This window comes from Neovison vison, chromosome 1 (assembly GCF_020171115.1).
Source record: "Neovison vison isolate M4711 chromosome 1, ASM_NN_V1, whole genome shotgun sequence".
Lineage (NCBI taxonomy): Eukaryota > Metazoa > Chordata > Mammalia > Carnivora > Mustelidae > Neogale > Neogale vison.
In genome coordinates, this window is record NC_058091.1 from 49,370,939 (window position 1) to 49,384,142 (window position 13,204).

General features: G+C 39.0%; 1 protein-coding gene across 1 annotated transcript in view; it reads right to left on the bottom strand.

Moving 5' to 3' along the window:
- Positions 1–5,295: 5,295 nt before the first annotated feature.
- SH3BGRL2 (SH3 domain binding glutamate rich protein like 2) overlaps positions 5,296–13,204 on the bottom strand; it is a 61,214-nt gene continuing 53,305 nt past the window's right edge. Inside the window, exons 3-4 of the mRNA XM_044246803.1 lie at positions 12,935–13,015; positions 5,296–10,146 (exon numbers count right to left, since the gene is read on the bottom strand). Coding sequence (XP_044102738.1) covers positions 10,135–10,146; positions 12,935–13,015 — 93 coding nt within the window. The 3' untranslated portion in view covers positions 5,296–10,134. The remainder of the gene's footprint in view (positions 10,147–12,934; positions 13,016–13,204) is intronic.

Below are 13,204 nucleotides of genomic sequence, written 5' to 3' on the forward strand. Positions count from 1 at the left end.
GAGTGGATAGGTCAGACTTTACAGAGAAGTTTTTCAATTTTCTTTTTGCAATAGGAGTAAATTAAAAACAAGAAGATTTAAGAGCCAATAGCTATGTCCTTTAAAATGGAAGTACTGGGTTCTTGGTATTTATTGTTGAGGAATTAGAGATTCTAGTGCAAGGCTAAGACCAATGTTCTAAAAATAGGTTGGTGTGTATCCTCTGATAACTGATTACATGAAGAGTCCTTTCTAGAAGCTTTAAACATATACTTCAGCATCATGCTTTTTCATTTAAATAGTACTTCGTTTTCAATGTGAAACTGAGAACCACAAAGTAAGGAAGACTAGAAGTCATGAAGTCATGTCACATCCTAAGATCTGCATCTTTCTGTAATGTTTGTGTTTGTGACATGAAGCTCACCAGCTTAGGTAACCTGAGTTGCCGACTTCATACAATGAAGTTTTGGATACTTGACAGCAAGGCATCAGTGTTGCTTGTAATGCAAATTTTCACTTAAACTGCCTGAACTTCACAAAACACTGATAATCCTTCTGCTCTTAATAAACATGCCTAATTCCCTAAGAGAAGTCACTAAGGAAATTCATTTATGATACATGCCAACTATTGGTTTATCACGTCTTAGCTCCAAATTCACCCTCAAACATTCTGTAATCATGGACAGAATCCCTTTAAGCATGTCTCCCTCACATGAGTCCAATGTTAAGCTTTCTCAGTTGTAGGCTCTCCTATGTGAGAGCACGGTGGGTCAGTCGTGTGGGTCTGATGGTGCTGCCTTCTCTTGCGGTGGTGGTGGGGGGTTGTTGTAGAGCATAGTGTCCCAGAGAGACCTGGAGCTCTGGCGGAGCCATGACCTCCCTTAGCCCCCTTGACATGGACACGTGCTTCTAGTCTCCTCTGTCTGTCCTGCATCTTGACTCTCTCTGCAAGCCTACATGCCTGGTCAGAGCTCCCGGGCCCCTGACCGCACTGGAGTTTGCTTGCTGCTGCACATGCCTGGAGACCAGCCAGCAAACCTCAATGCCATCATCCAGTTAGCTGCAACCTTGACACCCACCCCCCACCAGGATCTCTGAAGCCCCACTTCCCTCCCAAGTTTGTCCCTCCTTGGGTATTCTCCCTTAGCCCTGCAGTAAAACAGAAGTGCTCTTATATCGGATAGTCACTTCTTTCTTAGTGCTTGGGAATTCTTTGTATTTAATTTCCTGTGCAAATAACCATGTGGTGTTTACCTCTTGCTTGGTTACAGACTGATAAAAACACACTTCACTTAGCAACTGGTAATTGTCAGCAGAAAGAACGCAAGGAATAGGCATTACTAGTGATACAGTAAGAGAAAAACTAGAATTCTCAGTTCCTGGCCATACTTTTAATTATCAATTAGACTGTTGAACACATACTAATAATCCATGTATTTTATTTGACTGTAGGGTCAGCTTTTATGTAAGAAATTTATTGTATGCAAGTTAAAAAAGGACATACCAGTAATTCGTCTCTCTTAATATAAAGCTGACCCAAACCAAATGGTATAAAAAAAAAAAACCACACACACACACAGACACACACACCAAGAAGTTAGCTTCTGAGATACTAAGCAGTGAACATTTATGCTCACAAGTAAATTACAAAAAGAGTACTATACTTTCACAAACATCACACAAACAGAATATCAATACTGGGTATCAACAAACTCACATAATGGTCTTAATACAGAAGAGATAATGGTTCTGGTTTTTGTAACAACAAATTTGGGTTTCACTGGTGACCGGTGGTTACACCCTCACTAAAATGGGAAACTGCTATTTTCTTTCTCAGATGTTTACCAGGTAAAAAAAATATAAGCTGAGATACAAAGAAAAAAAAAATATGACTTACTAGCACAGAGTTCTTGGGCTTTGGCTGGACAGCTTATTTGGTAACTCTTAGTTCTACCACAAATTATGAGAAGGATGCTCTTCCAATCAGCAAAAAATTAGAATGTAAATTTTAACTCTATTGAAAATACTATTCAATAAAGAGCTATTTGCAATGAAAATGCAGTAATGTTTTCAGCAATGGTGAAAACACTGGAGAAGACAGATCTTCCCCATCATCTAAAATCTATTCTCTCCTGAAATTACCCAGGAGATGGCCATCTCTTGAGGTAGACACCACTCCCACCCAAATTCCCCTATAACAACCTGTCATTTTGCCTGCATATCTGTGTGATTCCAGCAGTAGGTCTGTCCACCCTTACTGCAGATGTACGGGTTTATGTGCTGGGGTTCTAGAGGATAGAGCCCCTCTGGAATTGTCTCAGAGTTAGCCTGTTCTCTAAATGAGTCAATGATAGGGAACAGGTTTCCTGCAGTCATTCAGAAGCCACCCACAAGTCTGAATGCCATAGTCATTTCACCTGCCAGATATGTAACTGCTAAAATTCTGTTTGCCCGGTCACTTTATGACTAGAATGGGAAACTTGTCAGGATTCAGTCTCTCATTTTGATTCTGATGGTGTAATAATAAATACTTACTAGGCATGTAAAATAGTAGAGCAAGGGAAGCTGCAGCTGGAGGCATTCCTTCTGCCTGCCAATCTGGAGAGTAAAAATATCACTGCTGTCATCACTTTTGCTACCTGTACTAGTTGAGTAGGATGTGGCTAGGAGCAGATTGTTTAGGAGTGGTTTACCACTAAAGACAGGCAGGGAGAGAGAAGAAGGTAAATCTGGTCTAGGATAACAGAGTCAATGCCAAATTATGGGTCCTTTTTTTTTTTTTTTTTTTTTTAAAGATTTATTTATTTAAAATTACGGGTCTTTTTGCCCCAACTATTGATCTCAGAGTCATCTTTGAATCTGGCTTTGAATCCAGAGCCCAGAATCTGTATTTCAGTCTATGGATGTTATTAATATGTGGCATGAAATGGATTGATATGAAGAAAAATACTACCCCAATTTAACACTTTGGGATAATAATATCAATAAGCTACATCAAATGAACATGAGAAATGTTCATCTATAATTTATCTCAGACAGATTCTGTGGGGTTATTCCATCCATTCTGAAAGGATAAAGCCTACATACTATGGTAGTTCATGAGAATGACAAATAATGAGCCCCAAAGCAACCTACAAAACAGCTATGTGAAACACAGATAGTTGGCATCTGTTGGCATACAAGGACTATAATACAATCACTCTCATTTCAGGGAAGGGTCCCAAACAAAATAATTAAATAACAACAACAACAATAACGTCAAACAACAACAACAAAACCCAGGGCACCTGGGTGGCTCAGTCAGTTATCTGCCTTCGGCTCAAGTCATGATCCCAGGATCCCGGGATTCAGTCCCAATTGGGCTCCTTGCTCAGTGGGGAGCCTGCTTCTCCTTCTGCCTGCTGCTGCTCTCTCTGACAAGTAAATAAATAAAACTTTTAAGAAACAAAACCCATTCTCCTACTTAACAGCTACTGTCACCGTCCATTTTTTTAATGACAAAATGTAGGTTTTCTCCCAAAACCGTTTCACTGAGAGTAGCAACAAGAAAATGGCTTAAAACCCTGAGCAAAAAAGGGAAGATATTTTCCCTTAATACTCACATTCTGTTTTAATCTTTGGCAATGAGACCAGAGAGAAATATGCAAAAAGTAGATTATCCATACATTCCTATGAGCTCAAATGAGTTTTACAGATACAGACAATTAACATTTTAGGAAATCTAGGATAAAATCCTATTGATATTTATCACTGTTTTGCAGATGATAGATGCATCTGTATGGTTCATTAAATTTCCTCTTTAAAAAGTGGGGGCGACTGGGTGGCTCAATGGGTTAAAGCCTCTGCCTTCAGCTCAGGTCATGATCCCAGGGTCCTGGAATCGAGTCCCACATCGGGCTCTCTGCTGGGCAGGGAGCCTACTTCCCTTCCACTCTCTCTGCCTGCCTTTCTGCCTACTTGTGATCTCTGTCAAATAAATAAATAAAATCTTAAAAAAGAAAACACACACACATACACCACGACTGTTCACAGATGTGGACCAATTAGAGAGGAGACACCACTTTGTAAAGCAATAAAGGAACAAGAGGTTAGATTCACAGAGAGATACCCCATATTACCACACACACACAGATTACTCTTTTTATCCCAGGAAAAAAAAAAAAGAACCTCCCTCTTCACTACAAAAGTGCTTCAAGCTAGAAGGACAAAAAAGCAAAATGAGAAAAACATCTTTCTTGGCAGTATTAGAAAATTATATTCCAAAAGATGTTCACACTTTCATTTTACAAATGAAAGAAGGAGCATTATGCCAAAACCCCCAAAAACCTTTTAAAGGTTTTGTAAATTCTATTGTAAATTCAGGCACAGGTTGGTATGGAATAGTACCATCCAAGAGGACTATAACACAAGCTATACATGTAATTTAACATTTTATAGTGGCTACCTTAAAAAAAGTAAATTCATTTTAATATTTAATTTAACCCAATATGCCCCAAATATGATCATTTAAAAATGCAGTCAAGGGACGCCTGAGTGGCTCAGTGGGTTAAGCCGCTGCCTTCGGCTCAGGTCATGATCCCAGGGTTCTGGGATCGGTCCCACATCGGGCTCCTTGCTAGGCGGGGAGCCTGCTTCTCCCTCTGCCTCTGCCTGCCTCTCTGTCTGCCTGTGCTCACTCGCTCTCTCTCCCTCTGTCTCTGACAAATAAATAAATAAAATCTTTTAAAAAAATAAAAATAAAAATGCAGTCAATATAAGAAGAATCAGTAAGTTATTTTACATTCTTTCCTTCATACTACATCTTCTAGTATGCCAGGATCCTATTAAAAATCTATTAAAAATGCTGTCCCTGGGCAGCAAGAGCCTCAGAAGATAAGGCTGCATGGTAATTTCTCATTCTTACACCCACCAGTCAGTTCACACACATGAAAACATGCTATGAGCACCTCACACTGGGTTATATTCATAGGCTACAGATCTTGCTCCTTCAGCTTAAGGATTATTTAACTATGAGTATAGGTTCAAAACAATCTATAACTTAAAGTAACTTTTTTGATGTCCTTTTAAGTATAGTATCATTTTGGCCTAGTGTAATCTTACATTTTGGTAAACTAAGGAAATGTGCATATATAAAGATTTCCTTTCAATAAAATTTTGTAGCAGAAAACCAAATGATATTAATTTCCTGCCAAATAACTAGAATTGATGAACCTTACGATAAGCTTCAAAGAAAGAACCCGGCTAGAGCACAGAGGGGCTTCTCTGGGCGAATATGCGCACAAGCTGAAAATTAGCACACAATAAAAACACACAATATATGCACTTAACTTTATTTTCTCCAAATAGAAGAAAGCTTCACATGCTTGTCATACTTCTGGTAATTGCTTCAGAAGATTTTTCTACTCTAAATATAATTTCTCTTTAAATAGTTAAATAAGCATTAACTGATAAAAGGTAAGTTGTAAAGAACTTTTACAAATTGATAATTAAAAAACGGAATACCATAGGAAAAAAGGTAGAAGACGCAAAGAAGAATTTCCAAATTCCTACTTAGGAATTACCATAATAAAACACATTCAACCTATTAGTAATCAAATATGTGCAAAATGAAACCGCAATGTTGTATTTTTTGGCTTGGCAAAAACTTGATTCCAATGATCCCGAATGTGGGCAGGATCTAGAGTACTGAAAATTCTAGGATACCAGTGAAGTGTGAGCTGGTACCATGACTTTGGAGAACAATTTGGAGAACATATCTATTGATAATGTGCTTTACTGTACCACACAGCAATTCTATTCAAGGTATACATCCAGTCTTGGCTATGTGCACCAGAAGTCATATAAAAGAAAGTTCATAGCAACACTGCCTTTTTCTGTTTCAAAGGAAGATGCAGTTCAATATCCAGCATCAGAAGAAGGGAAAAACTGTGATACAGTCATACAATGAAGTAGTACCTAGCAGTGAAAAGAAACCAGGATACCTGTTCCAAAATGATAGCGCCCAATTGCAAAGAACGTAAAGTGACAGAAGAATACAGTTCAATGCCATTTATTATTACTTAAAGGTACAGAGGATAAAGGAGGTAAAACGGTAAAGGGGAGAAAGGCTATGATCTGCAGACTTCAGGAGAGGGGCTCCCACTCTCAAACGGGGATGGGAGAGGGCCCGAGAAGAGCACACAGCGCCTCAAAGGAAAGGCACTGAGCTGGTGGCAGGCACACAGGCGCTTGTTCTCTTTATATTTTAGTGTGTGTATGTACGTGTATATATTCCATTGCAAGAAATAATCTTAAAACCTGGAAGGGCTGTAACAAGCGAAGGAGATTACACAGAACATTTCATGACGAACGGAGTGCCAGGAGGTGACCTCGACCCTATTGTTCATCACTCGGCAGTAATGGCCGCCCTTGACTGAGTTCTCCTTCACGGTGGAGACTCCTGCCCTGCTCAGACAGTACCCACTCCAGTCCAGGGGCTCAACACATGCTGACTGAAAGGATGACCCGCACTTCTAGAAGAACTAGGAACACTGAAAATCTGGGGTATAAGTGGGCAGTAATGACCTGGCTTATTTGGCCTCACGATCTGGCACATTTCCTTCAAGCTTAGTCTGTTCTCTTTTCTCTCCTCCTTCACCCTCCTTCTGTCTCGGTGCTTAAGGTCTGAGATAGTTCGGTGATGAGATCAGCTTCAGACTCTGCCTTCAGAAATGTTTTCTCCCGCTTTCAGAGAGGGCTGCCTCAAGGGAGGCCTGGCTGTTTAAGGGTGGCAGCTACACTGTACTTGGTTTTTTGCACCCAATTAAGGGAACAAATCCACCAGCCTGTGGCTTCAGTGAACTCAGGAAAGCACTGTATCTACTGGAACAACCAAGGGAACAAGAGATCTAATGCGTCCTTGGTCCTGGTCACTGAGAGGATTCTGTGATCACTTCCCATCACACATACACATAGGACCACGTCATGTTGGTCTCCTCGAATGGTCAAATGCTCTGTCCACATTTTTACAACAAATCTGCAGCATTCAGGTATGAGATTCAGGAACAGGAGTACAAGTATAACATCCCAATTGAACAGGAAGGTTTCAAACAAACACAGAACTGACATTAGAAAAGGTATAAGAAATGGCAGGGGACAAACACTCCATTTTCAGAATATGTGTTTTCTGGAATTTATTTCTCTTTAATGCTGAATATAAAATCTGAGGTTTTACTAGGGCCCTTAAAGACAAATGCATATACACTGAAATCTAAAAATAATAATTATGCAGATCAAAGAGGGCCCTGACACTTAAGAAATGCTGTTAAATGAAAAGTATTTCTAGATAAAGCAAAACCCTATATAGCAAAATCAAATTAAAAAAAAAAAAAAAAAAACAGAAAGAGGCTTTGGTACCTTTCAATAACAGAAGACAAAAACAAGTTTAGTTCATTTTTAAATTCATGTAATACAAAAACAGCTAGGTATTTAAAGGAATCTATAAAACAGAAACACATCTAAAATATATCAGAATCTGACAGAGAAAAAAAAATTTTCCTTTTCTTCTCTTTGATTTTAACAGAACACTGGAATTTGGAAAAAATCAGTATTTCCCCAACTAAATTTTCTTTTGGTCTGCATATACCTAGCAGGATGGCACTCTGTATTTTATCTAATTTTAAACTGGCATAATTTTATTTTTAGCAGCACATTTCCTTTGTCCCAATGAGCCTACTCCAGGAAATAAAAATTCTGAAATGCCTTTGATATTACATCTACGTCTGCAACTCCCACCTAGTTCTTTCCTAGGGTTTTTAAGCGTGTGAATATTCAAATCTAAAGGCAGCTAGTTAAAGAAGGGAACAGGAAATCATTACATGTTTGGAATTCAGCTGGCAAAACAGTACAAGGAAAGAGACAAGCTTCTCTGAAAACAACCTGGTCCCAGAGGGCAGTGCCCGGCGGAGCCTGGGTATTGTGGCAAAGGCCACGCAGGGTGCTTCCACCTCCCTCAGAACAAGTACAGCACCAGCCAGGGCTGGGCTCTCTTATTTCTATGCTGATTTAAAAATAATCATTATTATTATTAAATAATGAGGTGAGGAGAAGACGATGTGCGACCGGTAGCAATTTAGCAATGCCATCCAACTAGTCTGTGTAGGAGACCCACTCGGGTCCTGCCAAAACCACAGTAAAGCAAAAGTTTTAAGATAAATAGATCTGAGGAGCTGTCTTTGTCTAGCAAGTCTCTTGTTGACCCCACAACCCCAGAATCTAACTTGCAAGGCCTGGATCTTACCAAGTTGGTTCTTGGTCTCATTGGCAAGAACAGACTAAATGAAGTTAGACCACTGTGGCATTAAACTTTTTAAAACTGTTGTTATCTGCAAACGAAATTCTAAGCCTTGTCAGAAGACACACGGACTCAAACACAATACCCAGTTCAAAATAAAAGATTTCTGGATAGTCCCTGGGATTTATCAGATGGAATGTGACCTTCTTTAATGCCACCTAAGCAGTAATACCCATGATTTCACAGCAGCTTTCCTTGGAGAGAAAATTGTAGATCATGTATTTATTCCAGTCAAGTCGGAATCTATGGTCATGCTCGCTCTTCTCCAGGTCGCGGTCCTGGGCTGCAGATCTCGGGCTGGCGTTTCCGCGTCAGCATTCAAGTCCTTTAGAGTGGTCCACATTTAGTTAGTTGGAGGGTGAGAGAACACAGGTGACGGGGCTTTCGTTCTTATGTACTTTGAATTTCTTACATCTTGCTCAGAATCTGAATGACAGGTCCAGCATCACGATGCTGAGGAAAGCAGAATATTTTAGGCAACCCTCTAAGAATTTATCCTATTCGAGACTGTTTATGTTTGGCAACCAATAACTCCAAAGACCATAAACAGGGACAAGGATGGAGAAAAGGAACCTTTGCCTGAAGGAAGCAGACATGTTCAGCATCCATTCCGAAGGCAGTAGAGAGATTCAACATGCCCAGTACAATTCAGAGCTATTCTCTGACAGTCCCTTTCTCTGAAAGCTCACTGGTATCCACACACGGAATGAGAATACGTAACTACATTACCCTGAAAAATCTGGGACTGTACATTGGCCAGAAATAGTAACAGGCAGTTAAAGGTCTGGTGAAAAGCAACCAAGGGAAAAAAAATGAAATTGTACCCCAATATTAGTATCTTTTAGTATGCCTCATTAAGGGCTCACAAAATATATCTAGCCAAGATCCTCCTTTCTCAAAAAAAATATAATCCATTCACAAAATAGAATAAGCAGCTGTTAGTTAGGGAAGCTGCATTTAAAAATATGTTACTTGTGCATAAAGAAGTTGCTAGAGCTGAAAATCCCTTCAGATAGGAGTCAGATCATTTCCCTATAAATTTACTATCTAATTAGGACACCTCCTAAAATACATCTTTTCTAAGCTCTCTTTTACATTTAAATAAAACTTTTCCCTTGCCGGAGATGAAGAAGCCTGTATTTTCCAAAATACCAACTATTTTTATCCCTGTAACTTGGTCCTGATCACACATTGTTGCGACAGTGATTTCTGGAAACATCTGTAGGAGTTTGGAGGACTTATGGAAATAAGAGTGTCCATTACCAAAGGAGGCTAGAACATCTTTATCTAAAGGTGCTATCACGAAGCCCAGGACTAGTGACAGTTGTGACTTTTGCAGCAAAAATCTGCAGCCCTTTGTCAGCCAGCATTGCTTTGTTCCTCTATGATCAAAAGATCTACTAGCTTGGCAAACTAAGTTCAAGGATATGATCCAGGCTGCTTAAAGAGAGGCGGGTCTGAGCAATACTGGCATCAACTACAACCTAGGGCAGATCCAACATCTTCTCTCCAATGGTGCCACCCACTTTATCTTTCAGTCATTAAGGAAGCACACCTCTAACAGGTTAGAGTACCTCCAGGTGAATGAGGCAACTGCAGGCAATTTTGAAAATAAGGGAAAAACCACCACAGTCCTGATTTGGTTCTAAGCACTCATGCAACCCCATTATACCCATGTCTTCTAAAAACACCTTTTCCGTGGCAAGCAAAGTTACTGATGATGCACGTGGCTTTAGTCACAGTGATGCATTAGGTAAGCAGGTGTGTGCTGAGTACCAAGGGGCGCTCCAAAATGCATCTCCGTTTTCTTCCACTTGTCTTCTCTAAGGTTCTGCCTATTTATTTAAAAAAAGAAAAAAAGGTCACTTGTTGCATTGGGTTGATAAGAAAATTCACCCCGGCAATGATTTTTAATGATGTCAGGCATGGAGATGTTGGAAATCATAAGAAATCACCCCCATGTGATTGATGAGAGCAAATCCTAGGTTTCAGGATCAGCATAGATTGCAATCATACCCACCTGACCTGCCAAGTATGAAAGGAGAAAGGAACCCACCTGTTTCCAATGACTGCACTGACTGACGATAATTTACTAGCTGTTACGTATTTTGAGTATCACCTCTGAATGGCAGGGATCCCAAAGCAGAAACTTCTACTCCTGACTCTGCTTTTGGTCTAATTAAACAACAAACCTGATGGTTTTCTACCTGAAAATTATTGGTGAAAAGGCCTCCTTTTCTCTTAGGTAGATACCCAGGATGGGTTGGCTTCTACTGGCTCCAACCAGCCAAAGGGGACGTGGGCTCTCCTAGGGTTTCTGTCCTTTCAATTTTTTGAAAGAAGAGAAGTGAGAAACCTGTATTTTCAATATGAGCAACACATTTAAATTCTTTTCAAAGTTCTGTGTAGGACAGATGCATCCAGACCCAGTGTGTCCTACAGGCCACCATTTTGTGACCTCTCACCTTTCTCTGCCCTGTCCATTTCTAAGAACTTCCCAGAGTCTACCTTACACCTGGGCCTGTTGGGCTTGTGAACGTTCTCTTCCTACCATCTCTCTATTCTCTCCTCATTGTGTAAGAGCAATTACAGATGCTAGTGGTGATTTATATGTTCCTCGACATATAGGTATATAGTACATAGATAGCCCTATTGTTTATGAACATATACTGCAGAGAGGGAGGGAGAGAAAGGAAAGGAGAAAAGGGGGCATCCGTCTTTTAGTACTTTATACCCATGAATGCTCTGTCTAGGCCTTTGAGTGTGGATTGTGGATTGAGTGTGTTTTACTACCACAGTAAAAAAAATATGTGAGTAGAAAGGGGTAAAAGCTGAATTGCTCTTAAACATATTTTCATCTCTCTCCTATGCCAAGTGTGAGTTGCCATTAACCCTTAAGGCCCTGAATGATTCACGAGAGAAGACTGCACAAACACTGCACCATGGACTTGCACTCTGGTTCCATGCGCTCCTGCTCATGTGACCGACTGAGGGGCTGGAATGTGGTGGGTTGAATGGGTGGGGTTGCCCAGGGCCTTTAATGCCTTTGGAATGGTCGACTGAAATCAAGCAGTTGTCAATGACATTGGAAGACCAACTTTAATACTGTGAACACAGGTCATGTGAAAATGCATACTTATAGATTATAGACTTCCTGGGAAATTTATGAAAATAACTATTTTTAAAGAGTAGAAAAGTCAGCCTTCAACGTCTCTAAGGAATCTGCCTCTTCAGGGAAAAATGAGAACAAAGATGGCAGGCACACAGTATTTTTTTTTTTAAGGTTTTTTTTTTGCAGAGATAATGATGTCCACTAGATTTATGCATCCTTTAGATTACTCCCACCCGTGTTTTTTCCAGGTCTTTGAAGATAAATCTGGATTGTTTAATATTTTTGGATGAAATATGTTGTAAAAACACTATAATTTTCCTAACAAGTATTCCAATGTTCCATCTTTATAAAAATAGTTTTAAGAACCTTTAAATATTATATGTGTGGGTTTTGCCACTGTTTAAAACATATGCATGGAAACCACCCACAACCATCTGGGGACTTAGTAATGTAAAAACAAAGCAAGATTTCACATCGGCTATGAACTGCGGGTGTTGGTATAAAATTTATATTATTGATAATTTCTGCTTTCCTCCCATAGGTGTTCCAGAAATGGTACAGATCCTGGGAAGCCTCAAGAGACCTATTGCTTACAGACATCAAAGTACCCAGTAATGCACTTTCATTTCAATTTAGTGTTAAAAATAGATACTTTAGAATTCAGTCTCAATTTGAAATAGAGTCAAAACCTCAACTGGTTTGTATAAAAAGACTGCAAGGAAATATACCCAAAAAAGTTAACATGCTTATCTCTGGGTGGTGGGATAATAGGTGATTTTTATTTTCTACTCTACTCTATACTTTTTTATTTTCTTAAATGAACCTTTCCTAAATGAGGATACTTTCATAATCAGAAGAAAATGGTATTTTTTAAAGGGGGAAATAAAATATTACCTTATTTAATAAAGAAACCCTATTTTTTACTTTGGAAGTGAATCTATATATTTCACAAACTTGTAATAATATATATAACTTCTGGTCTTAATACTAGAAAAACTTGAGCCTTTTATGTTCCTTCAAAGACATATGATGTAATAAAGTAGTTTCAAAAAGCTTTCTGATTTAGTTTAGGAATTTTAGTGTTTTTTTCAAAGTTGACCATTTATTATTACAGACTATCTCCCTTCCAAAGTACAGGAGTTAAATGTGCAAAAAACGTTAAAATATGGCTTTGATTCTGCTATTTCAAAAAAAAGTAAAATAATGTAAACTTGCACTTTAAAATAGAAAGCACTTACTACCTAAATTCTTCTGGGAAGAAGGGGATATAGATTATAAATAAAATAAATGATAGATAAAATTAAACTCTAATATACAACAATTGAAAATTGGAGAGAAAAAAGCTGGACTTCTTTGTGTGTTTTTACACCAGGTATTCCCTGACCGTGCACTTGAACAAGCAAAATTTAAAAATTTAGGAGACTACATATGCATTCCTTTAACACCTTCAATCTCAACCCCTAGAGACAATTCAAAAAAGATAATTTTAAAACAAGAAAGGATTTCCCTACCTTTGATGCCAACCGTGGTTTCAGGCCTAAAAATGAATAGACCGTGTTGCTTTCCTTTGCTTCAAAAAAACTGTCATAATCCTAGAGAAAAGAAAAACAAACAAACAAACAATTATCAGTATTTGGTGCTTCTAAAAAATTCTTTATGGAAACGAAAAAATGCACCATTGCTTCATGCAGGCCAGGGAAGGCCTATATAAATCTACTGGATTGGCTCTGCTTGAGCATAAAAATCTCTCTGAGTATGATGATGGGTGTACCATGTTTTTA